Raw genomic sequence first — 26,519 nt, 5'->3', positions numbered from 1 at the left:
TCTCTGTCCCTGACATGTATGTGTCCTGTAGCAAACTAAGAAACAAACATATGGGGTCAGCAGGTGGCATGGTGGTTGAGGCGCTGGAGTCCCACATAACCAACTGCAGCTGAGTCCTGAACTTAGCGGCTTGCTTTCTCGCTTTCTTCTCTGCCTTTCTGTCTCTGGTCAAATTAACAATAATGATGATGATGAATAAAATTAAATAATTCTAAAACAAACAAAAAATAGTGACTTTGTTTTGTTCACTGCTATATCTGCAGGTCACAGAACCTGGTAGTACATAGTAAATACTAAGTGAACAAATGAGTTCATGAATTTAAAACCACTTGCACAGGTTAGAAAAAGAGGATAAGAGGGCTGGCAGGTGGCGTGGTGATTAAGGGCGCTGGACACCCACATGGTCAACCGTAGTTTGAGTCCCGGACCTGGTGGTTTGCTTTCTCACTTTCCCTTTCTCTCTCTCTCTGGGCAAATTAAAATAAATAAATAAAGTTAAATAAAATAATTCTTTTTTTAAAAAAGGATAAAGTCAACATAATTATGTATATTAGGGATAAATGTAGATTTCTGCTTGGACTTAGAAACCTATCTATAGGCAATAACCTCACTTGACAAGTTCAGGCAAAAATGACTTAGTAACTTAGGTGACCACAACTTGGATTATAATTAGCTTAATGCTGATTTATGCTATGGACAGATCACACAAGGGGTAGGTATAATTAATACCTTTCTTTCTTTGGTAATTTGCTATAGGGTACAGGCATTCATTACAGAGACAGAGAGAGACAAAAAGAGAAAGCGAAAGAGAAAGTGAGGAAGCACCTCCTCAAGGGGGATGACCACGCCACAATCCCTTCTCCTCTAGGGATTTTGGACACACATGTACACAGGCCCAGCATGATTTTCAAACCACCAGATCTGGAGCTTGAAGTGCACAGTCAGCCATGTGGGATCCAGCCACTTTAACCACCATAACACCAACTAGCCTAGGGTAGGTATGCTTTCATTTGCACCGTTCATAGTACATATGGAGTATCGGTTATATCACAGGTAATACTAAAAATTGTTATTTTTCTGGGTGTGAATTGATTATGCCCCTGCCAGTTATTGTGCTAGAGCTTTTTCTTTCTGAATCAAAGAAGGCATTGAATAGGTATCATTAATATCTCCACGTCATAACTGAGGGGACTGGGGACTCTGCAGTCTGCCCAGCGCCACACACCAGCAAATGGTAGTGATAGGACTGAAGCTCTGGCCTGCCTGACACCATCGTCTGTACTTTACCTTGTGGATAACCAGGATAGTAAAAGACCTGAAACCATATTGAGTGAAGAAAAATGGAAGAAATTGGGGTTGGCTGTGTGTGTTTAGGAATAACAACTGTCTTCAATTATAATTATTTTAGGCATTTTGATGGGAAAAGGTCTGATATGACTTTATTTTGGAGTGTAGGGTCAGACCAACATGTATACGTTACAGGAAGATAGATTTTGATTTAATGAAAATAGTCAAAGAACTATTACCAGAACTGTCTTTCGGTGGCCCAGATTGCTTCATAAGGCATAAGGCAGTAAGTTTCCATTTTTTTTTTTCCTGGCCATTGTGCACAAGACAGAGAGGGAGGAAGAGTGAGGAATCACCACTGGTCCCGGACTCTAACCTTGGGATCAGCCATGTAGGATCCAGTGTCTTAACCTCTATGCTATCTGCTGGCCCATCAGTTGAAAAATTTCAATCACAAGTTGAATCACCATTGATCAGGTATATTCTGATAGGTATTTAAAAAAATAATTATTTTATTTAACTTTACTTATTTATTTACTTTTTAATTTTAATTTTTAAAAATTTTACCAGAGAGGGACAGAGCGTGTGCAAGAGAGAGGGGAGAGGGAAAGTAAGAAAGCAGGCCACCGGGTTCGGGACTTGAACTGTGGTTGAACATGTGGGAGTCCAGAGCCCTTAACCGCCATGCCACTTGCTGGCCCCTGATGGGGAATTTTTAAAAGGCAATTGAGTTAGATGTCTCTGAAGCTCTTTCTAACTCGATCTCTCATGGTTCTATGCAAGTTGGAACCGGATAAGAAAAGATCACATTTTACAATAATATAGATAAGGAGTAAACGATTATTAACAAAATAAATCAAGGTGAGCATGTTCATAGCTATATTGAATAATAATAACTGTTTAAAAATATTAAATGAAACAAGAACTTGAAAGGAGAGGTTTCACAAAATGGAGGCAGTCTCAAGGGCAGCAGCAACAACACCCTGTTCATCTTTGAACCCCTTGGCCCCTTCCCTCTAACTGGAGCTCAGTAAATATCCGTCTGAACAACTGACTGGATTCCATTGTCAATCAGAATGGGCACAGAACAAGTGGCCCTCCATTTAGAGGGAAGTCAGAGGCTTTCCTGCAAACTGCTGGCTACTGACTAGTGAAAGTAAACATCAATCATTTCTACGGTTAAGAGGAAAGAAGGGAACTACCAAGACAAGTACATTTCTGAGCTCATTTGAAAGGAAGATAGAAAGTTCTAGATTAGGAAACATCTGGGCAACCCCTTTGGCTGTACCATTGATTTAACTCTGTGAACTAAAAGAGAACCCACTGCTGCTTAGAATGCCTCAACAGTATTGTTAGAAAATGGCAGTAGAGAGGCCAGCCTGTGGCCTAGTGGTTAAAGTGGCTGGATTCCACATGGCTGACAGTGTAGTTTGAATTCTAAGCCTGTGGAGGCTTGCAAAAACACACCAGGTGTGTGTGCGTGCATGAGTCCAAAATCCTGAAAGGAGGGAGAAATGGAGGAGAAAGGATTGCGGGCATGACCATTTCCTATGGGATGGGAGGGTGCTTTCTCACTTACTGTCTCTTTCTGGTGAGTGCATATGCCCTCTGGCAAAATTAAAAAGAAGGAAAGAAAGAAAGAAAGAAAGGAATGAAGGAAAGAAGGAAGGAAATGGCAGTAGGGTGAAAAAAAAGAAAAAAGATGAAGGATTCTCATTTTTCAGGGGGATAAAGGAAAAAAATAGAAACAGATGAGCCCATCTGTGATTTACTAAAGTGTCCTCCTGGTCGTGTTTCCCACTTTTGCCCTTTTCCTTCTTCATTTCAGTATTTGTTAACTCTTGCTCCCTCTCCCCAAGATCTAAGGTAGCAGACTAGAAAAGTTGGAGATGTTGAGACTCAGTGCTTTGCCTTACTCTATCCAAAGCTTGGTGGGAAAAGGAACTTATAGCTAATGGCGGAAGAGAGCATTTTAAAGTAGCTATAAATCGCGGTGACCTGTGCTACTTGCTCCTTTCGCCCTCCAAGGTCATGGATAATTGAGTCTTGGCTTGATGTATCTCCTCAGTGCCGCAGCATTTGAAATGAAGCACTCTATGAGATGTGGACATCAGAAGCTCCAGTTTTCTGTGTGGGAGACCCTCCATAAGGGTCTAGCAACCAGCGAAACACCTCTGGACTATGCTCATCTTCTTCAGCTTCTGATCAGACCTGCTATGGACACTTCCTTTCCTGAAACTAGCTTTTTGATCTCAGGTAAGCCAGTGTAATATGGAAGAAGGAGAATAAATTTAGGCAAAGGCAAGACATTGGTTTAAATCCTAGCACTACCCTCCCAAAGTTTAACTTTGGCTAAGTTATTCTCTCTCTCTGAGCCTCAGTTTCCTCATATGACAAATATGTATAACAATACCCACTCCAGACAGTATTGGTTAGGACTAAATAAAATGTTATAAGTAAAAGGGTGATATAATTTCTTTTCCACTAATATTCCCTGGACTTTTCCAAGGACTCTGGAACTGCAGTTAGAGAAAGGAATTTGTTGGAAAGAAGGCTAAGAAAAGAAAGAGATGGAGGAAAATCATGGGTTGCTTGTGTGATCTCAAAAGGGACTGTTATTTTGAAAGCTCAGGACTCAAAGTATAGAGATGCAGAAGGTGAAGTGGAAGAAAAAATACCCTAAAGATTTCGCCCTGGAAAATAAGTGGGAATGAACAGTTACTGGATATAAAGGTCTGTTGTCCAACATACGTTTCCTGATCTTATGTCGTCTTCCTTATGGTTAAGGGGGCAGGGCACAGTGGGCTCATTTTCAAATACCATACCTCCTGGGAATGAGAAAAGCCATTTTTTTGGTAGCTGGATCGTGCCCCCCCCCACTTGAAATACTGGAGTAGGGACACTCAGAACATCTAGATTACTTGAGGGACAGAGTCCTTAAGGGATACGAAGGTCCTCAGGCTGGGAGCAACTCTCACTAACTTCCCCCCTCTCAACTGGAGTAGAATGGAGAGATAAGCAGAGCAAGTCTATTTTATGATTAATTTATTTATTGGATCAGGAGAGCATAGCCCAGAAAGTTTGCTCCCTAGCTCATTTGAAAGGAATCCCCCACAGAGGAAAAACTTCTCAAGCTTGTCTTTCTCATCTTCTTCCCTATTTTCTACTCCACTTTCTGCCCCAGAGAGTGTAAAACTGATCTTAGACTTACAGGGCTGGGTCGGGGACCAGCCGCTCCGGGATGACGTAATGCTTTCTCTGGTACACAAAGCGGCCTCCCCCGGGCTGGGCCTCTCGCCCCTCCCCCTCCGGCCTGGATCGCGCCCCCTCCAGCACTAGCGGCGGGTGAGTCCCCCTTTTTGAAAAGCTAGCCCAAGGAAACAGGGAACAAAGGCCCGGGAAGGAGAGCGAAGGCGCTGCCAGGCCTAGAAATAGACATCACGTCATCCCCTAGCCCAGGAGCACCAAGCGCCATTTGGTAGCATAGGACGGACCCCACCATTACAATGCAGAAAGGACTTGCAGGGCTCACGTTTCCTCTCAGCCCCAGCATCCAGCTGACTGGCTTAAGGAGTGGCTTCCATTTTGCTCCCCACCCCCGCACCTCTCTTTCCCCAGAGGCCTCCGCCTCCCCTGGCTGCCAGCCACACAGCCCACAGTCTCCAAGCTGCCATCTTGATGCCCCATCCCCCTTGCCACCTCCCTCCCCCGCAGCACTTAGGAGTGGGAGGGGGAGGAAGGGGCACCGCCCTGCGTGCCCCAAGGGGGAGGGCTCGGCCTCCCCCCACCTCTCCTCCCCCAGAAGGAGGGGTTCGCGTCCTCCGCGCGCTTGCTGTTTCTCACCTCCAGGAGTGCTGACAGTGCACCACACAAGGTTTTAGCCTCCTGGACCTCCCCACCCTCGGCTGTGGCTCTGGCCTCACCAGTCTCTGCAGCCCATGGCTCAAGTTCAGGCTCTGGTCGCTGCCCGCTACCCACCACCACAGCCCGATTCCAGCGGGGCTAGCACTTTGAAGGCTATGGTCTGGGCTTCACTCCATGACCAGCCTCTGGGTCGCCTTGGCTTTGCAACAGCCCCGAGCATCTCAAGCTTAGTTTCTCCGAATCTACTTACCAAAGCTAGGTCGGATATTGGTGATCTCAGCCATGTCGTAATCAGAGGTTGTTGCTATAAATGCTTTTGCAATGGGCAGACAACTCTGGGGACCCCCGGTCAGTGCCGAGGCCGCCGCTGTAGAGCTCTAGGTCAAGGGAGGGGGAAGGTATCTGGCGGACGCCTCCTGCGACGGTCCGGTCCCTGGTTGCCAGCTGCGCTCGCCTGTTAAGATGCTCCAGGGATGCTCTGAGCTAAGGATGCAGGTGCAGTCTGACTGGTCCTGATGCGAGGTAGGCTCCGCCTTCTTCCGAACGTCCCTCGGCAGAAGACTCCGCCTCTGTCCGAAAGGTTCCGGAATGCAGGCACCACCCCTTTCCGGAAGCTCTCCGGGAGGAGACCCCTCCCACGGCCGAGTTTTCCCGAGAGTGAGGCCCCGCCTACTGGCGGGCGGTGGGTTTATGAGGCCGAGGACCCGAGACCGCAGAGAGAAAGAAGCGTGGTAGGTTCTTTTATGAGGTCTTGTAGATCCTGTGATTACGCTCCCCTGTACTTAATATGCAGAATGTTCTCGGTGAGAGAGAGCCTAGGGTTTTGGAAAAACAAAATTCTATAGTGCCTGGGTTTCAGTGTCCATTGCCATTATTGTTACGCATTTCTGAGACCACTAAACGGTACTATAGAAACTTTCTTAAATTTCAGAAACTCTGATTAAAGACCAAACCTGGGAATGGTTGCATAACTGTGAACATTTACTACAAGCCATTTAATGTAAAACAGATTTCGAGGTGTGTAAATTAAAGCTTTTTTTTTTTTTTTAAGACTTATGACAATATCGACGTTAATCAGTGTTGAACAGTTCTCAAAACATCTGTGTTTTCTGTAGGTAGGTCAAAAGGAGGACGCAAAAGAAACTCCAAGCTTCTGGAGACTTCCTGGCTATTTGGCAGAATTGGTGTGATTCACGTTAGTCAGACTTCTGGCTATTATAGCCATGACTACGTTAATTTCACCCTGCATTTTGGTTGTGATTACTTTCATCTTGTCTCATTATGTTTACAGACAGGATCAGTTCAAATGGATAAATATTTGTTGGTGGTTCGTATGTAAAATGAGGAAGTTGATGTGTTTTTCCAGCATTTATTCTGTCCTTATAGAAAAGTGAAAAGAACTTGGTTCTGGGAGTCATTCGTTCATTTATTTAAAAAAACATGAATTACTGAACATCGCCCACCACCTCCTAGGTACCATTCTGGACACTGGGTTAATGCATTAGGAGTTAGTCAGGATACCTAGTTCCCCCCAAACCTGATTCACCTTCCTAACTGTGAAATCACCTACCCGGATGAGGTAGAATTTTGTTCTGGAGTCCAAGTGATAATTTAAGGACAGCATTTTATACAATGCAGTTTTATTTATTTTTAGAGAGATTTTTGTTATAGGTTGCATACACAGGCGGGAGAGGCAGAGACAGAGAGAGAGAGAGAGAAAGTGAGAAATCATCCCCCAGGGGGCAAGGCCTCGCTGCAGTCCCTTTTCCTCCATTCTCTTTTCCGGATTTTGGCCATGCACACGAACCCAGCATGTCTCAAAGCTGCCAGGTCCCGGACTTGAGCCGTGGTCAGCCGTGTGGGAGTGTAGTACCTTAATCACTACGCCATCTGCTGACCCCAATGCGGAGTTGTATACAGATGTTACTAATTACTATAGCTTGTGTCCAATATTGCCTCAGTTTTATTCAGGAACTTGTGTTAAATGTAATGTAGAGATTCCTCTGTCTGAAATGTTATGAATTCTACATTTCCCTGTGCCTTGCGGAATGAAAGATCAGCTATCAAATTAAACCACCGCATCTCAGCCTTCAGTTTTGTTTTGAGCAGGATGGCTCCAAAAGCAGAGAAAACGTAGTTCCTTTAAGTTTGTTTTGCCAACACCTGACGTACTAGCACTGTGGCTTCACTTCACCCTGAAATAGTATGGCGGCCAGCGTTTGGCGCATGCTCTTCGACGCCCTGGGATGCCTCGCGCAGTGGGACTCGGGGGCGCGCACGTCAGTCACTGACGTTAGCCGACTTCCGGTGGTGTCGGAGCCGAGTTTCCGCGGGATCTGGCCAGTTTAAGAGGTTGCTGGGTCTAGTGCGCTGGTGGGGAAAAGGCAAGTGGGAGCTGGGACACCGGGGCGAAGGATTTCCAGGATGAAGGGTCGGGTGCGAGGGTGGACGTGGGGTGCGTGACCGAAAGTAGGGGTGCAAAGATTTCTCGTTAGAAGTGGGTCCTGGGGCTAGTGCCCGGCACTGGGGTGGAAAGCGCAGTTGGGACCCATTTTTGCAATGTTTGGCGTGGAAGGTCCACTTAGAGGCTGCCTCGGGCTTGGCATGCATTCACCCTGTTGGTCCGACTGTGGTCCCCAAGGAAACCGACTTTCCGGCTTGCTGTGTTTGAGGTTCCCGGAGTCTGTCCGTGTATGCCGCTTTGAATAGTAGCTTCTTTTCGCTTTCTCCTCTCCTCTTGCCTTCTCTCCTTTCCTCTTCTCTCTCTTGACTTCAGCATTTCATTTTAGAAGTAAAGTAGTTGCCTGGCATACACCCACTCCATTCCTTCCCCCCACCACTTTCCCTTACAGGAGTCAACGGAATCTTCACGAGTTTATGGAGCCTTAATTACCAAGGTAAGGATACCAGCTGGGGGTGGGGTGGGGGCATTGGAAATTTCTCCTGATGTCCTGGAAAAACTGAAAAAAGGAGGTTTAAAACTAACCTTATGAGTCAGATTCTTAAGAGCTAGAAGGCCTTTATTTCTTAGTCTTCTAGGTTAAGCTTTCTTCTGGTGCTCTGCTAGGTGGACATTTAAGCTTTGCTTGGACATCCCCAATGACTGTAATGTAAGGCAGCTTATTTCGTTCTTGGATCTGTTTATGAGAGTCAAGTTTTCTTGGCAGAAAGATGCAGTTAGTTTCTATGTAATGCCTGCTGCTTGGTTCAAATGCTGCCCAAAATAAGTTATTCAAACCCTTTTTCATTGGTTTATTTAGAGAACAATTATTGCATATCTACAGTACTCTGTGATACATTGTCATCGGTACTCAGTGATACATAGAGTGTGTGGTAGATACTCAGTGATACATTGAGTATCTGTAGTACCCAGATATTGCTGGATACTAGTTGAAAGGTAATATTTCCTGAGTAAGTTCATAGTTTTGGGTGACAGAGACGGAAGGGGATAGACAAATGAAGAGACAGTTACAAAAGTAGTAAGTACAATATAAGAGATTTGCAAACAAGTTGTGTAAGAACATAAAAAGAAGATACTGTCTATTTTAGATCAGGGTTTTCCTTGAAATGCGCTAACTGGAATTGAGGCTAGGAGTACAGAAGTAATAAGTAAAGAGAACAGAAGGAATCTCTTTTCCCTTGTTTCAGCACAGACTTTCTGTAAATGTAATCCAACCTTTTTACATCATAGTACTTTGCTTTTGCATTGTTTCTTTAGAGGATATACTTGTTTATGAAAACAACAATAGCGAGCATTATCCATTATCGATCAGGTACTATCTGATGATGTAAGTGCTGTTTTTATTGCCTGTTACAGCCAAAGACACAGGTTCAGGTTAAATTGCTTATTATTATCTTTAAAGAATTATGTATTTAATTTTATTTGTTATTTATTTATTTATTTTTGGAGAGGTTTTCGCTATAGGGCGCGTACGCTCGCCAGACAGAGAGAGACATAGAGACAGAAAGCGAGAAATCACCCCCCAGAGGGGATGGTCATGCCGCAATCCCTTCTCCTCTGTTCTCCTCTCGGGATCTTGGGCACGCATGCACATGTGCCCGGCATGAGTTTTAAGCCACCGGGTCCGGGATGTGAACTGCGGTTGACTACGTGGGAGTCCAGCGACATAGCCATTACGCTAACTGCTGGTTCCCTATTTGTTATTATTTTTTTAAATTTGACCAGAGAGAGACAGAGAGAGAGACAGAGAAAGAGCAAGGGAGAGAGCAAGCTGCCAGATCTGGGAATAGAACTTTAGTTGGCCATGTGGGAATCCAGTCTCTTTAACCACTACGCTCCATGCCAGCCCCAAGGTTAAGTAAGTTGTGCAAGATCATGAAGCAGAGAGGCTGACTTGGGAAACAAGTGCAAACAGGGGGACCCCATAGTTTGTGCTCAGCATTGTGGTGTTTCCATGTTCCATGTCCCTGATAGTGATAATGATAACACCAACACCCTTACTAATCTCTATCAAATTCTTATACTATCCAGGAAGAACAATTTTTTTTTTTAATCAGTTGAAACAGAAGCTTAGATAGGTTAAGGTCAAATTCTTATAATATCCAGGAAGAACAATTTTTTTTTTTTTTTTTATCAGTTGAAACAGAAGCTTAGATAGGTTAAGTCACTTTGTCAAGGTAAAATGCCAGAAACTACTAGAGTTTTTTTTTTTTCCAATTTTTTTTTTTTAGATTTTTGCCATAGGGCACATACTCTTTTTTTTTTTTTTTTTTTTTGAGAGTGAGAGACAGAAAGCGAGAAGTCACCCACCAGGGGGGATGGTCACACCGCAATCCCTTCTCTTCCATTCTCCTCTCGGGATCTTGGGCACACACGCACACGCGCCTGGCTTGAGTTTTAAGCCACCGGGTCCGGGACACGAACCGTGGTTGACTACGTGGGAGTTCAGCGACATAGCCATTACGTCAACTGCTGGTCCCTAGGGCACATACTCTTTTGGACTGGAGAAAGACAGACAGTGAGAGAAAGTGAGAAATCGTCCCTCAAGGGGAATGGCCACATGCAATCACTTCTCCATTCCCCTCTTGTGATTTTGGGAGAAAGACAGAAAGACAGTGAGAGAAAATGAGAAATCGTCCCTCAAGGGGAATGGCCACGTGCAATCACTTCTCCATTCCCCTCTTGTGATTTTGGGCATGAATGCACGCATGCCAGGTATGATTTTCAAGCCACTGGGTCTAAGACTCGAACTATATTTGGCCTTGTCGAAGTCCAGCACCTTAACCGTCATGCCTCCTGCTGGCCCCATGGAGTTGGAATTTGAACTTAGCCATTCTAACTATGTCTCTCCTGTCCCACCTAACAGGGACTTGTGCATTTGGTGTGAAGTACCATGTTCATAAGTGAACATGAACAATTGCAGAGGTACTTGAGCAGATGTTACTACCGTTAATTAATATGAAAGTCTTAAGAACTTACTTTCACCTTTCAGGATGGAACACAAGTGGGACTTTTAAAATGTTACCCTGTAAGAAGAGAAGAACTACAGCGTCAGAATCTCCACAGGATACAGGCAACCCAGAGGAAAGTGACCTAGACCTACAGTCAGCTGTTAAGTCAGACTCTGACCAGGTCAAAGACTTGGGGTCAGTGACACTGTCTTGGGGTTCCTGTCATGGCAGAGCAGCTGGCCTTGAAGTACAGTCTCTGCAGGATGCAGGAAATGAACTTGGAATGGACGATCCATCTGTGACCTGTAGGGTGCCCCCCCAGGACACAGACATACCAGTGCTAGAAGCTGTGGACGTGGCCATCTCTCAGGGAATCACCCTCCCTTCCTTGGAGTCACCCCATGCCCTTAGTACACACGTTGGTAAAGGAAAACCCCAGGCCTCTGGCTCTAGGCGAGGGAAGAAAATTGTACTCAGGCCCGGGCCAGTTGCCCAAGAAGACAAAGGTTATCGTCCTGTCCTCAAGGAGCCTTTTTCAGGAGAGCCTAGTGAAGAAGTCAAGGAAGAAGGAGGTAAGATGTGAAAGAAAGAAAGGTCTGCAGGCTACATTTTCCTTGTCAAAATTACTTTCCATTGCCGTCTCTGTAGTGCCTGTTCAGAGAAGGGTATCTGAAAGGGGGTACTGATTAGCTTGGAATTGTGGTGTTACAGTGGTCAGCGGTGAGCTTTATGAATTGGTAGAGGCTTTCTTCTCTTTTTCTCCCCGTCTCATCCTCTAGATCCTCTTCCGTAACCCTTTATTTGTTCCCTCTCATCCTTTTTTTTCTGCCTATCTGGAGGGAGGAGCTCCATTTCTGTGTATGACTGCTGTGATTTGGTGGGTGTCTGAGCTGGGGCTGGAGAGGAGCAGTGGCTGAAGGAGAGAGTGCTGCGTGGGTCATGGAAAGGCCCTCTGTGAATTCACCTCAGTCAGGAAGGGTGAACTGCCATGGGGCTGAATGGTGGCACGGCTAACTAGGCCGAGAGTGGTCAGCACAGGCACAGCGAGAAGAGGACGGTGGCGTAGTAGCTTGGAAGAAGTGGTGGGAGGTGATTTCACTGTGGTAGATTGTGCTTGGACTGTGAAGGGCTCTGTTTTTTCATGCCAGGGTGCTTGGACTGCTCCTATAGGTAGGTGATAACCTTTTTTTTTCTTTTAGGTTTTTGCCATAGGGTGTGTGCCATCGTCGAAGAGAGACAGGGAAAGTGAGAAATCAGCCCCGGGGAGGATGGCCCTGTCACAGTCTCTTCTCCAGTCTCCTCTTGGGGTTTTGGGAATGCATGCACATACACCCAGCATGTTTTTCAGGCTTCTAGGTCTGGGACTTGAACCATGCAATCTGCCATGTGAGAATCCAGTGCCTTAAGCACCATGCCACCTACTGTCTCGCCTTTTATTAGTTTTTGCCATAGGGTGAATGTGTTTGCCAGAGAGAGAGGGAGGGAAGTGAGAAAGCAACCCCAGGGGGGATGGTCATGCCACAGTCTCCTCTTCTCCATTCTCCATGTGGGGTTTTGGACACCCATGCACGCGCACCTCCATGATTCTCAAGCTGCTGTTTCCCGGACTCGGAACTGCATAGTCTGCCCATGAGGGATCAGCCGTCATCTTTTTTTTTTTTTTTAAGAAGTATTTTATTCAATTTTATTTGTTGTCATTTTATTTTATTTTATTATTTTTTTTTTTCTGAAGTTGACCAGAGAGAGAAGGAAAGTGAGAAAGCAAGCTGCCAGGTCTGAAACTCGAACTGTAGTCAGCCACATGGGAGTCCGGCCGCCTTAACCACCATGCCACCTGCTGTCCCCAACCGTCCTCTTAACCTCCATGCCACTTGCTGGCCCAGTGATTGCCATTTTAATAGCCAAGCAGAATGCATTTATGTATTAAAAAAAATCAACTTCTCTTCCTCATTTTGATTAGGTTTTAAGTGGCTTTCCCTTTTCCCTTTTTGGTGGTCTTATTTTGTCCTCAATTTTTTTTTTTTTTTTTTGGTTATACAGCTATGCGCTCACTGGGGAAAGACAAAGGCGGAGAGAGGGAAAGTGAGAAGTTACCCCCCAGGGGGCTGGTCATGCCACAGTCCCTTCTCCATTTTCCTCTTATGATTTTGGGAATTTGTGCACACACACATCCGGTGTGTTTTGCAGGTCACTGAGTCTGGGTCTTGAACCATGGAGTTGGCCATGTGAATCTACTGCCTTAACCACCATGTCTGCTGGCCCCAACAGGTCATGTTTGTTTGTTTGTTTGTTTAAATTTTATCTTTTTAAGAATTATTTTATTTAACTTTATTTATTTTTAAACTTGACCAGAGAGGGACAGAGAGAGAGAGAGAGAGAGAAGGAAAGTGAGAAAACAAGCCACCAGGTCCGAGACTCAACTCCAGGTGGCCACGTGGGAGTCCAGTGCTCTTAACCACCATACCACCTGCCAGCCCCCGATCATGTTTTAAATCAACTGTCAGAGCAAACAATTTCTGTGCCACTTCGACGTGATGAAGAAATTTGAGAGAGAAAGTTAGATATCAAAATATGTTTGTGGGGGGCAGCAGAGGGCATGGAGATTAAGGCAGATGGACCCCACATGACCATGGGTCTAGTTTCAGACCCCGTGGCCTGAAAATCACACTGGATGTGTGTGCATGAATGACCAAAGTCCTGAGAGGAGAGTGGAAGGAAAGGGATTGCGGTGTGGCCATCCCCACTGAGCTGATTTCTCACTTTCTCTTTGCGGCAAGTGCACACTCCTTTTACCAAAAAAAAAAAATATATATCCCACATGACCAACCATGGTTTGAGTCCTGGACCTGGTGGCTTGCTTTCTCACTTTCTCTCTCTCTCTCTGTCTCTCTCTCTCTCTGCCTCGCGATGGTCAAATTAAAAAATAAACGAATAAATAAAATTAAATAAATAGTTATTTAAAAAACCCCAAAACCTCTTAAAACAAGACAAAACAATATAAACAGCCTCCCTAGTAGCTTAAAGCCACTTTTCTCATTTATACCATCTGGAGTAATATAGGGTACACATGCCCTAGAGCGAAGGGAAGAAAACAAGAACAACCAAACCCATTGTTTCGATCTACATTTCCAGATAGAACATGTGCCCCAGCACTAGTACACTAGTAATGAAGCTGTTCCGAGTGTGTCTGCAGGGGTGCACCATGGTAAGAGCTGGTTCTGTAGGAGAGCTCTTTTCCCCAAAACCTCCATCTCCGACAGTGTGTTCCAGACAACTCATTAACTACTTCAAATGCAGTAAGACCAGAAACACAACATTTTGCAGTATATACACTCACCATACAGTACCAACACAGTCAATTAACAATGGGGGAAAAAACACTTATTAAGAATATTAAAGGGGGGGACCAGCGGGTGGCGTGGTGGTTAAGGGTACTGGATTCCCACGTGGCTGACTGGTTCGAGTTCTGGATCTGGTGGCTTGCTTTCTCACTTTCTCTCCCTCTCTCTGTATGGTGAAATTGAGAGAAACATGAGGGACCAGCAGGTGGCGTGGTGGTTAAGGTGCTGGACACTTGGACATCTCCCACATGGCCAACCATGGTTCAAGGTCTGGACCTGGTGTCTTGCTTTCAAACTGCCTCCCCTCCCCGTGTATGGTCAAAATTAAAAAAAAAAAAAAAGACAAGTAAAATTAATTTAAAAAATTCTAAAAAAAAAAAGAGAAAGTAACAAGTGAATAAATAAATGAAAGTTAAATAAAATAATTCTTAAAAGAATGTATTAAAGGGGCCAGCAGGTATTATGGTGGTTAAGACACTGAACTTCCACATGGTCAACTGCAGTTCTGGACCTGGTGGCTTGCTTTTTCACTTCCTTTACTTTTTTTCTTCCTCTGATCATATTAAAAAATAATAGTAACAAATAAAAACAATTTTGTTGTTGTTGTTATAAGGCCCATGCACTTGCCAGAAAGATAGAGACAGAGAGACAGAAAGTGAGAAATCACCAGAGAAGGAAAGTGAGAAAGCAAGCCACCAGGTCCAGGACTCGAACTGCGGTTGACTACATGGGAGTTCAGTGACAGAGCCATTACGCTAACTGCTGGTACCCTAAATTTAAATTTTTTATTTTTTATTTTTTTGGGAGATTTTTGCTATAGGGCGTGTGCGCTCACCAGAAAGACAGAGACAGAGAGACAGAAAGTTAGAAATCAGTTCCCCGGGGGGGATGGCCGTGCCCCAATCCCTTCTCCTACATTCTCCTCTCAGGATCTTTGGCATGCACGTACATGCACCTGGCGTCACTTAAAACCACCGGGTCTGGGACTTGAGCCATGGTCAACTACTTGGGAGTCCAGTGACATAGCCATTACTCCAACTGCTGGTTCCAGGTTTTATTAATTTTTTTAGAGATTTTTGGTATAGGGTGCATGTTTATTAATTTTTTTTAGAGATTTTTGGTATAGGGTGCATGTGCTCGCCAGAGACATGGACTGGAAAGTGAGAACTCTCTCCCCAAAGGGAAATAGATACACCACAGTCCCTTCTCCTCCATTCTCCTTTTGGTATTTTGGGCACACACTCACATGCATCCAGCGTTGGTTTCAAGCCACTAGGTCCAGGACTTGAACTGTGGTTAACCAGGTGGGAGTCCAGCATCTTAACCTCCACGTCACCTACTGGCTCCAACAGGAATTTTGATTTAATGGCTTTCGGGTTCAGCTCCTTGCATAACAGGTCCCATTAAAGCCAAAGCCTGGGCTAGATGGTGATGCAGTGGGTAGGGCAGCTGTATTGCACATGAGCCACTGTGTGATTCAGGTCCCAGACTCGATGGCTTGAGCAAAATCCTGGGCATGTGCATGTCCAAAATCCTGAGAGTAGAATGGAGGAGAAGGTATTGCAGTGTGTCCATTGACCTTGGGGAGGGTATACCCTCATCCCCTCTTTGAGAAAGCACAAGCCTGTAGCAAAATTAAAAAATAAAACAAAAACAAACAAACAAAAAAAAACCCACGGACTCTGGAAGTAAAGTTACAAGATTATAAGTATTCAGGATCAGTTCATGATTTATTTGAAAATAAAGGCTTTTTTTCTTGAAAAGGTAGGGGGTGATTCTTCAGTTGAAAAACATGTTTTCACCAGTTGAGACTACTAATGGTGAGAAAACAGTCCAAAATCATAATTTTTTTTTTTTTTTTTCTCAGGAGACTGAGCGAGGGGGCGGGGGAAGGAGACACAGTGAGAGCCAGAGACAGAAAGAGAGGGGGAAAGTGAGAAAGCACCTCCCCTGGTGGATGGTTGCGCCACAATCTCTTCTCTTCCATTTCTCCCTCCATTTGGGATTTTGGGCATATTACCTCGCCTCCTTCATTTCACCTGCTTTTGGGATTTGGGACATGCATGCATAGATCCTGGGCCAGGCTGGGGTGGGACTGGGCTCGATTCATGTAGCTGGCCGTGTGGGTGGGATTCCGCTGCCTTAAACCACCATGCCACTGGCTAGCTCAAGGCTATCTGTTTTGAATGGGACCCAGTGACACAGAATTTGGTCTCTTTTTGAAATTTTTTTCCATGTAGGGAGTATACAAATATGAAAAAGTTAGGCACCCTTTTACTGTGTCTTGTTCCCAGGTCCCCTTTCGGATCATTGTTTAATGTCCTTGGGTAAATTCCTGAGACACTCCAGGTGTAAGCAGGCCTCTATGTGTGTGTATTCTCTTTCCCCTGACAACTTGATTTGCAGTGTTTTCTTTTGATACCATATGAACGTTTTTTTTCCTTCTTACTGCTACTCTCCCCCTACAGAGTGTTTATGAAGAGATGAGGTGAGAAAGTTGTCTAATGAACTGTAGAACCATATATTTGTAATTTTATAGTGATGTTTACTGTTCTGTAAAATTGATTTGTAGAATCAGGACATTTTATAATTATCATTTATACTTGATTAAATGTAGTTGTTAATGGTCATCTATTAGGTCATCGGGAAAGTTATGACGTATTTTTCTATGCAAAAATGAGTCATGACTTTTCCGATAATCCAGTATATAGAATGTCCCTTTGTCATCCGTAGTGCCTCCTTTACAATTATGAATCTGATTTTTCCATGGGGAAAAATACAGAGCTGAAAGCATATTCGAGCCAGATGTACCTTAGCAATTACTGGTTCAGCGCCTTTTCTTTACAGATGGGTAAGTTTGATCTGAGCTCCGATATCGGCGTTTTTCTTAGGAGCCTATGTTTGAGAGAGAATGCCCGTAGCGTCTATGCTTCATTCATGAATGTGTCTAACTAAACAGACTTTATAACAAGATGCTGATTTCTGTAACCAAGCAGAATTGAGAAAGCACAAAGCGTAGAACAACGTTTGTGATTCTTCTAGGAAAACCTCAGATGCATTCTGGAGGGGAGATGCTTTCATTACCATCAGGCAGCCAATCTGCAAAACCAGGAGCCCAGCCTAGGAAGTCATCCCAGCCAGAGGCCTGCGCCTCTCCTCAAGAAAAGCCACACAGGACTTTGGCTCTGCAAGCTGAGGAAGAAATGGAGGATGGTGGACTCTTTATTCCAATGGGTAGGCTTAATTAAAAACAACAACAAAAACCAAAACCTCTTTATTGAAGTGTCATATGTAGGAAAATGCACATATTCTAAGATATCCTGAGTTCACTGAATTTTTAGAAATTTAATACATGCCCGAGACCAACAGGTGGCATGGTGGTTATAGGCACTGGATTCCCACATGGCCAACTGCGGTTCAAGTCCGAAACCTGGTGGCTTACTTTCTCACTTTCTCTCCCTGTGTGATCAAACTTGAAAGTGATAATAATACAATAAATAAAATTAAATAAAATATAAAAACCCCCAATTTAATATATGCCCATGCATGCACCAGCAACCAGGCAAGAAGCAGAATGTTACCAGGACCCAGGAGTTCCTTTCAGTTTGTGCCTCACACCCATGTTTACCTGCTGTCCTCACTTCTGGTAGCATATATGGGTTTGTCTGTTACCTTTTTATGTGAATGAAGTTATATGTATGTACTTTTTGTGACTGCCTTTTTTCTTTCTTCTAGTTTTTAATCTTTTTTTATTAAGAATTTTATACAACCACATTATCACGTATCTTTTTCATATTGGACTGGTTAGCAAATGTTGCCAGAGAAAGAGGAAAAAAAAAACATTAGGCGGGGCCGGCAGGTGGCATGGTGACTGACCGTGGTTCGAGTCCTAGACCTGGTGGCTTGCTTTCTCACTTTCTCTCTCTGTCTCTCTGTCTGTACCTCTCTAGTCAAAATAAAAAATAAAGTTAAATTTTTTTTTTTTTTTTGCTGTAGAGCGTGTGTGCTCGCTAGAAAGAGAGAGACAGAACGACATAAAGCGAGAAATCACCCCCCAGGGGGGATGGCCATGCCACAATCCCTTCTCTTCCATTCTCTTCTCAGGATCTTGGGCACGTATGCACACGCGCCCGGCGTGAGTTTAAGTCACTGAGTCCGGGACTCAAACCGCTATCGACTACATGGGAGTCCAGCGACATAGCCATTACGCCAACTGCTGGTCCCAAAATAATTAAAAAAAAAAACAAACAACAACAATATTAGGTTCAGAGATAGCCTAGAAGTGACAGGTTATTTAAATAAACACAATATTTTTGTTCCTGATTCCTTCATTTGTTCATTCATTCAGTGAGTATTCGAGTATACTACATGCTGAGAATTGTCCCAGACACAGGGTAGAGCAGTGAATAAAACAGACGGAGCTGCTGCTTTGCCCTCCTAGAGCTTGTACTCTGATGTCGGAGAGCGGCAGTGGAAACATGGCGTTTATACGTAAAGTGTATCAGGTGGTTTAAGTGCTACGAAGAAAACCAAAGTAAGGTAAGGAGATCTGTGACTGACTTTTTAACTCAAGACTGTGTTTCTGAAATTTATCCATAATGTTGCATGTACTTGGAGATTGCTCACCTGCCAGGATTGAGAGTCGACAAACCTCTCATTCTTTTTTTGTTTTTGTTTTTTAACTACCAAAGGGTGTGTGTGAGTGCTCACCAGAAAGAGACAAAGAGAAGGAGAGGAGGCATCCCCTACTGGGGCATAGTCATGCCATAATCCCTGTCCTCCATTTTTCCATTCTGTTAGGGTTTGGGGCACACATGCGCATATGCCTCCGTGTTTCTCAAGCCACTGGGTCTGGGATTTGAATTGTGCAGTCAGCCGTATGAGATCTGACTCCCTTAACCACTAGGCCACCAGTCTTACCCAAGACGATTTTACTTTTGTTTATTTATTTATTTTTTGTAGAGGTTTTTGCTGTAGGGCACATGCCCTCTCCAGAGAGACAGAGACAGGCAGAAAGAGAGAAGCGCCCCCCCAGGGGGGATGGCCACGCCGCAGTCCCTTCTCCTCATTCTCCTCTCGGGATCTTGGGCACGCATGCACACGCGCCCGGCGTGAGTTTAAGCCACCGCGTCCGGGACTTGAACTATGGTTGACTACATGGGAGTCCAGCGACATAGCCATTACGCTAACTGCTGGTCCTAAGAAGATTTTACTTTTAGGGGTCATTTTTAGTTGATAACTTTTTTTTAAAAAAGACTTTTGTCATAGGGCACTTGTGCTTGCTGGAGAGAGACAGAGAAAGATATGTAGAAAATCATCCCCTCAGGGGGCCACACCGCAATCCCTTCTTCATTTTCCTCGCAGGATTTTGGGCATGCCTACATAGGTGCTCAGTGTGAGTTTCAAGCCTTCAGGTCTAGGACTTGAGCTGTGGTTGGCCATGTGGGAATCCAGTGCCTTAACCACTATGCCACCTGCTGGCCCCTTAGTTGATACATTTTATTGGTTACAGTATAGTATTTGTAATTTTAAGTCGTACCTTTTCTTTCCAAGTTTTATTTTTCTGGACCAGTTTTGTAGTTAACATTGTTACTTATGACATAATAGGAAATGATAATGGGACCAGCAGTTAGCATAATGGCTGTCGCTGGACTCCTATGTAGCCAGCCCCAGTTTGAGTCCCGAACCCTGTGGCTTAAACTCACGCCGGGCGCGTGTGCGTGCGTGCCCAAGATCCTGAGAGGAGAATGGAGGAGAAGGGATTATGGTGTGGCCATCCCCCTGGGGGGTGATTTCTCGCTTTCCTGTCTCTATGTCTCTCTCTGACTGTCTGGGGAGCACTCACGCCCTATAGCAAAAACCTCTCAAAAAAAAAAAAAACACTTCATCAGGTATTAGAAATCTTTTTCTTGGCCAGCTCTTGTGGCACAGTGTTACCATAACACTTGCCATGCTGGGGATACATGGGAAAGTTTGGGTTTGAATCCTAAGAGCTCCCTGTGCATGTTGGGTGTGCGTACATGTGCCCATGGCCCTGGCTCGCTGGGTTGGGGATAGATCATGGCACACACCTTGTTGTGGGTGTGTTTCTCTCCCTCTCATTTGGATGAATAAATAAACTTAAAAAAAAAAATCTTGTTCTCTTAACTGCCAGGCCTTGAGAGAGCGAGAAAGCACTCCTCAAAGGGGGTGTCGTGCCCCAGTGCCTTCTCCTTTTCTCCATCCTGTGGGGATTTGGGGCATGCACACACGCATGCCTGCCGTGGTTTTCAAGTCGCCAGGCCCAAGGACTTGAGCCGCACTCAGTCATGTAGGACCTGGCTCCTTTAACTACCAGGTCGTGAGGTTGGCCCAGCCATTGTTACAGTACTGATAGGATGAAGAGGAAAAGGTAGCTGGCAGAAGCTCAGAGCTGGCTGGATTGGTCTCCGTGAAAAAGGATGGAAGAGGAAAGTGAGGATCAGAGGAGTGGAGACCTACGAGTTGGAAAGAGGAAGAAGTTTTAGAATTCATGGAGAAAAGGGATAAATGAGGGGAAAAGAGGGATTTGGGGTAGAGAAGTGTATATAAAGGTTTTTAGAAAGTTATAGTTTCTTGGCTTAATTATATTCTAGCGTATGTTTGTATCAATATTTACTTAATCATTTCTCTAATATTAGACATTTGTGTTTTTCATGTTTTTGCTAAGATAATGTAAAGGATATCTTGGTGATTGTTATTAGTCTTTATAGGTTTGACTATTAGAAGAATTTTTGGTTTGAGAGTTGTGAACATTTATTTTTATTCTTTTTTTTTTAGTAGTCTTTTTTTTTTTTTTTTTTTTTTGAGTTTTTTGCTATAGGGCATGTGTGCTTGCCAGAAAGACAGAGAGAGACAGAGAGACAGAAAGCGAGAAATCACCCCCCAGGGGGGATGGCCATGCCACAGTCCCTTCTCCATTCTCTTCTCGGAATCTTGGGAATACATGAGTTTAAGCCACCTGTCAGGGACTCAAACCACGGTTGACTACATGGGAGTCCAGCGACATAGCCATTACACCAACTTCTGGTCCCTCTTTTTTCTTTTTTAAATTTATTTTAATTAATTTATTTTGTGAACATTTATTTATTTTTAAGCTTTTTAAAAAATAATTATTTACTTTAAATTTTATTTATCATTATTATTAGTTTTTAATTTGATACACAGAGCACACGTGCTCACCAGAGAGAAATAGTGAGAGTGAGAAACTGAGAAAGCATGCCACCAGGTCCAGGACTTGAACCATGATAGACCATGTGGGAGTCCAGCACCTTAGCTACCACACCACCTGCCGGCCCTTGTGAACATTTATTAAGCTCTTTATGTTCCTAAGTGCTGAACCAATTGTTTGAGGTTCCTAATTTTTCAATAAGTAAACATTACCAGAGGGTGGCTTTAAATTATTATTATTTTAAACAATAATTATTTAACTGTTATTTGTTTGTTCATTTATTTTAATTTGATTAGAGAGATACAGAGAGGGAGGGAAAGTGAGAAACAAGCCACCAGGTCTGGACTTGAACTGTGGTCTGCCATGTGTGAGTGTCCAGCGCCTCAACCGTCACACCACCTGCTGGCTCTGGACCTTGAAATTCTTCGTCTTTTTTCTGTTTTTTGTTAGAGAGATTTTTGCTACAGGGCTTGTGCTCTCGCCAGAGAGACAGAGAGTGAGAAATCACCCCCCAGGGGGATGGCTACACCCCAGTCCCTTTTCCTCCATTCTCCTCTTGGTATTTTGGGCACCATGTACACACACCCAGCCTGAGTTTTAAGCCGCCTGGTCCGGAACTCAAACCTCAGTTGACTATGTGGGAGTCCAGCGATGTAACCATTGCGCCATCTGCTGGCCCCAAAATTCTTAAAATCTTTTAAAATAGAGGTCATTTTCACGTGACCTTCCTCTGACCCCTTGTTTTCAGACCCAGTAGCTGTCAGAGAGAAGTGCACCTTGTTTTGGTGTTTCATGACGACCTGTTCTTTTTTTTTTTTGAAAGATTTTTCACTATTGGGTGTGTGCACGCACTAGAGAGAAAGTGAGAAATAACCCCTGGGGGATGGCCACTCTATAGTCCCTTTTCCTTCATTCTCCTCTTGGGATTTTGGGCATGCACACAACATGCTTCTGGCGTGAGTTTTAATCCTCTGGGCCTGGGGCTCAAACTGTGGTTGACTACGTGGGAGTCCAGCCATGTAACCATTATTCCATCTGCTGGTCCCACGATGACCTAGTCTAAGACTTAGCACATTTGCACGAGTGAGTTCTTTCTGCCTGGTGGCCTGTGTGCTCCTTTTATTGTGTGTAGTTCAGAGTGCATTTCTCCCCGTGGTTTGTTGCTTGTTTTCCTCTTTTTTTATACTGAACAGTGTAATAAAAATAATAAATTACATTTGTATAATGTTTTATTGGTTCTAAAGCGCTTTGATATATATTATTTCATTTAATCTGCATGGCATCCCCAATGGGCAGATTGCCGTATTTCATGTAAGAAAAAAATGAGACCGTTACCAAGGTTACCCCGTTAAGTTGTGGAATTGGGACAGAAACCCAGGTTTTTTCTGTATTGTCTGGGTGGTATAGATTAGTAACTAGGCTGTAAATTCTAGAGCTAAAGTGCTTGTCTTCAGGACATGACTGTCACTTAGCTGTTGGGAAAGTTTCTTATCTTCTCTTCCTCAGTTTCTTCCTCTGCACAGTGGGAAGAACACTAGTCTTTGCCTTGCATGTTTCTTGATCATTGATGTGTAGAAAATATGTAGAATATTCAGAGAATGTTAGCTTGGTCACTACCACAGTACCAATACCAACTCCACTGTCATCACCTCGGCCATATCATAGTCTTTTTTTTTTTTTTTTTTTAAAGTTTGCTATATGGTACCTGTGCTCACTGGGGAGAGAGAGAGAGAGAGAGAGAGAGAGAAAGTGAGAAAGTGAGAAAGTGAGAAATCACCCCTCTGGGGGATGGCTACACAGCAGTTTCTTCTCCTCTATTCTCTTGGAACTTTGGGCACATGCAAACATGTGCCCAGTGTGTTTTTCAAGCTGTGGGGACTTGAACCACATAGTTGGCCATGTGGGATCCAGCCGCCTTAACCACTGTGCCATCTCTTGGCCCCATGGGCTTCTTTGATTTCCAGAGCTAGACAGCTGGCAGCTTGATTTTCTTTTACTATGGGCTTTTGGGCTAAGTTCTAGAGCAGCTGTGGTACAGATTCTGGTGATACTCTTTATTTGCAGAAGAACAAGACAATGAAGAAAGTGAGAAAAGGAGAAAGAAGAAAAAGGGTGCCAAGAGGAAACGAGAGGGAAAGGGTCAAGAAGAAGGGACCTTGACTTACGACGTGAAACTCGATGACATGCTTGACCGTATTTTAGAGGATGGTGCCAAGCAGCACAACCTAACAGCAGTCAACGTGCGAAACATTCTTCACGTGAGTAAGACTTGGGCAGCTTTGTAACCGGGATGGAAATTTCCCACAGAAGGCAAATACAAACCACTCAGCACGTTCTTGACACTTGCGACGTGAGAATTACAGTTGCAGGGTACCTGTGACATCCATTTACATTTCAAGATGGCTTTCTCTTTGCACTCAGCACAAGCATGAAATCTGATTGCATATTAAAGCAGAGTATAATCTCAAAGATAAACTGTTCTTCTGCTTCCTTTTTCTGATTGGATTGTTGATTGTCATACTCAAAGTGGATGATGTCCACAGCAGATTTACTCTTCTGTGGGCCCATGTGTTCCTAGTGCTCTGGATGTATATAGCAGCACAGCTGTTTGCAGAGCCTTGCTGTTGGTTACTGTTACCCCTGAGCCTGCAACTAATTATCTCAGGATTCCTCTTCCTGTGAGCCATTGCTGTTCCTGTAGCCGCTAATGAGATCTGTCCACTTGCTGCTCCGGAGTTTGAACCTGTGTGCTTCTGTCCAAAACTTGTTTCTGCCTTCTTTTGCTTTCAGTTGCCTTGCTTTTCTTCAGTCAGAAGCTCTTTGAGTGTGTAGCTCTCCTTTAGGAGTTGCTTAGATGTGAGTATGGTCTAAATGGCAAACACTGATTGCATGAAGTGAAATTTGATCTTTCTCCAGGAAGTAATCACAAATGAACACGTAGTAGCTATGATGAAAGCAGCCATCAGTGAGACGGAAGACATGCCAATGTTTGTGAGTAATTGATTGTTCCTCTTCTGAAGTTGGGAGGCAGTTGAAAGCCTCTGTGACGTGGCTGAAAGCAGGTGGTCCTTTAGGGATTTGTAGACAGTTTGACAGTGGGGGTAAAGTGAGCATTTCAAAACCCAAGAATCACATGGTGATTTTTATTGACTGTTTTGTTTCTATTTGCCACTCCTTAGGAGCCTAAAATGACACGCTCTAAACTGAAGGAGGTGGTGGAGAAAGGAGTGGTAAGTGCTTTTTTTTTTCTTCTTTATTTTTTTGGATTGGTAAATAGAATCTAATTCCATATAATTTGGAAAGAAGAAAATATAGGAAAGATTGGTCTGTTTTTCACGCTTTAAAGAATTATTTGTGAGCCAGCTGATGGCATGGTGGTTAAGGCAGGAGGATCTCACATGGCCACCTGTGCAGTTCCAGTCCTGGGCCTGGTGACTTGAGAAATACGCTGGGTGTGTATGTACGTGTACCCAAAATCCCAAAAGGAGGGAAAAATGGAGAAGGGATTGTAGCATGACCATGCCCCATGAGAGGTGCTTTCTAATTCTCTCTCTCTCTCTCTCTGGTGAGCACATGTGCCCTCTGGCAAATTTAAAAAAAAGAGCGAAAGAAATTTGTAAACTATAAGCAGAGAAAACATATTAATTAAGTCATTATCTCTCATATATGTAATATATCTCTCAAATACATATATATGTATATCTCATAAATACACACACACGTATATAGATTTTAAAATTTGTTATAGGGATGTGTGCTAGGTAGAGACAGGGAGAGAAAAAGTGAGAAAATGCTCCTAGGGGCATGACCATGCCACCATGCCACAATCTCTTGCCCTCTGTTTTCCTCTCAGGATTGGGTACTAACATAGTCATGCAACTTTGAATGGTTGAAACCAATGAAGGAAGCATTTTTCTATTCATGTAACATGTCACATGTGGCAACATAGAGTAGCTTATGTATAATTTTTTAGTTTTCTATAGGAGATGTGACTTGTTGGAGAGAGGAAAAGAAACAAGGAGTGGTGGCCACGTCACAGCTCCTTCCCCTCCCTTCTCCTTTCCGGACTAGCATGATTTTCAAGCTGCTAGGTCTGGGACTTGAGTCATGTGGTCAACCATGTAGGCTTCAGCTGCCTTAACCTCTATACCATCTGTTGGCCCTCCCTAACCTGTTTTTAAGCAGACAATGACTTCTTTTTTCTTTTTAAAGAATTATTAAATTAAATTAATTAATTAATTATTATTCAGTTTGTCCAGAGAAAGAGAGAGAGAAAGAGAGAAAGAAAGTAAGCTGCCCGGCCTGGGACTCAAACCATGGTCAGCCATGTGGGAGTCCAGCGCCTTAACCACCATGCTACTTGCTGGCCCCTTTTCTTGGGAGTTCAGTGACATAGCCATTACACTAACTGCTGGCCCCTAGTTTTAAGAATTTTTAAAGGGGACCAGCAGTTGGCTTAATGGCTATGTCGTTGTACTCCCGCGTAGTTGACCGCGGTTCAAGTGTCGGACCTGGTGGCTTAGACTCACTCTGGGTGCATGTTAGTGTGTGCCCAAGATCCCAAGAGGAAAATGGAGGAGAGAAGGGATTGTGGTGTGGCCATCCCCCCTGGGGGGTGGTTTCTTGCTTTCTATATCTCTGTCTGTCTCTGTCTTTCTGGTGAGTGCATGTACGCTATAGCAATAACTTCTCAAAAAAAAAAAAGAATTTTTAAACTTTATTTTAATTTGGCCATAGAGGGACAGAGTGAGAGAGAGAGAGAGAGGGAAAGTGAGAAAGCAAGCCGCCATGGACTCGAACCATGGTCAGTCGTGTGGGAGTCCGGCTTTCTTAACCACCATACCGCCTGCCAGCCCACACTTTGTTTGAACATTGAAGTACAAGAAGCAGTCGAAGACTTCTGAAGTATCACATTGAGGTCTACAATCATCCCGTTCCCTTTTTTTGTGTATGTGAGAGACTTTTTTCTACAGGGTATGCACACTCAACAGAGAGAAGACAGAAACGAGAAATCACTCCCCCCCCCCCAGAGGGGATAGCAATGCCATATTCCCTTCTCCTCCATTTTCCTCTCGGAATTTTTAGCATGTATGCATGTGTGCCATGTGTGAATTTTAAGCCGCTTGACCCAGGACTTGAACCATGGTCGGCCATGTGGGAGTCCAGCGACATAACCATTACGCCAACTGCTGGCTTCCCCATATCCTTCTTAATAAGCATTTATTCAGATTGTATTTACCTTCTGTGACAAGGAAAGTGATAGTCCTGAGAAAGTCCATTCTTTCTCTGATTGTGAGAAGGCCTGTGGACCTAAAATGCTATATTACAGGTTTTCTTTTTTTTTTTTCTTTGTGAGAGGTTTTTGCTGTAGGGTGTGTGTGCTCACCAGAAAGACAGAGAGAGACAGAGAGACAGAAAACAAGAAA

At 44.0% G+C, this 26,519-nt stretch overlaps 2 protein-coding genes across 2 annotated transcripts in view; one reads left to right on the top strand and one right to left on the bottom strand.

Moving 5' to 3' along the window:
* The window catches only part of SYT11 (synaptotagmin 11), a 33,116-nt gene extending 27,391 nt beyond the window's left edge, over positions 1 to 5,725 (bottom strand). The window contains exon 1 of the mRNA XM_006155159.3: positions 5,402 to 5,725. Within this exon, the coding sequence (XP_006155221.1) occupies positions 5,402 to 5,435 (34 nt within the window). The 5' untranslated portion in view covers positions 5,436 to 5,725. The remainder of the gene's footprint in view (positions 1 to 5,401) is intronic.
* A 78-nt stretch (positions 5,726 to 5,803) lies between these two features.
* LOC102479328 (GON-4-like protein) overlaps positions 5,804 to 26,519 on the top strand; it is a gene marked incomplete in the record, with an annotated part of 76,557 nt that continues 55,841 nt past the window's right edge. The window contains 8 exon segments of the mRNA XM_027774468.1: positions 5,804 to 5,882; positions 7,207 to 7,535; positions 8,004 to 8,048; positions 10,605 to 11,135; positions 16,947 to 17,138; positions 23,158 to 23,351; positions 24,010 to 24,084; positions 24,273 to 24,323. Of these exon segments, the coding sequence (XP_027630269.1) occupies positions 10,631 to 11,135; positions 16,947 to 17,138; positions 23,158 to 23,351; positions 24,010 to 24,084; positions 24,273 to 24,323 (1,017 nt within the window).

Source organism: Tupaia chinensis, unplaced genomic scaffold (assembly GCF_000334495.1).
Source record: "Tupaia chinensis unplaced genomic scaffold, TupChi_1.0 Scaffold000438_1, whole genome shotgun sequence".
NCBI classification, from domain to species: Eukaryota; Metazoa; Chordata; class Mammalia; order Scandentia; family Tupaiidae; genus Tupaia; species Tupaia belangeri.
This window is presented reverse-complemented; position numbering and strand designations above follow the sequence as displayed.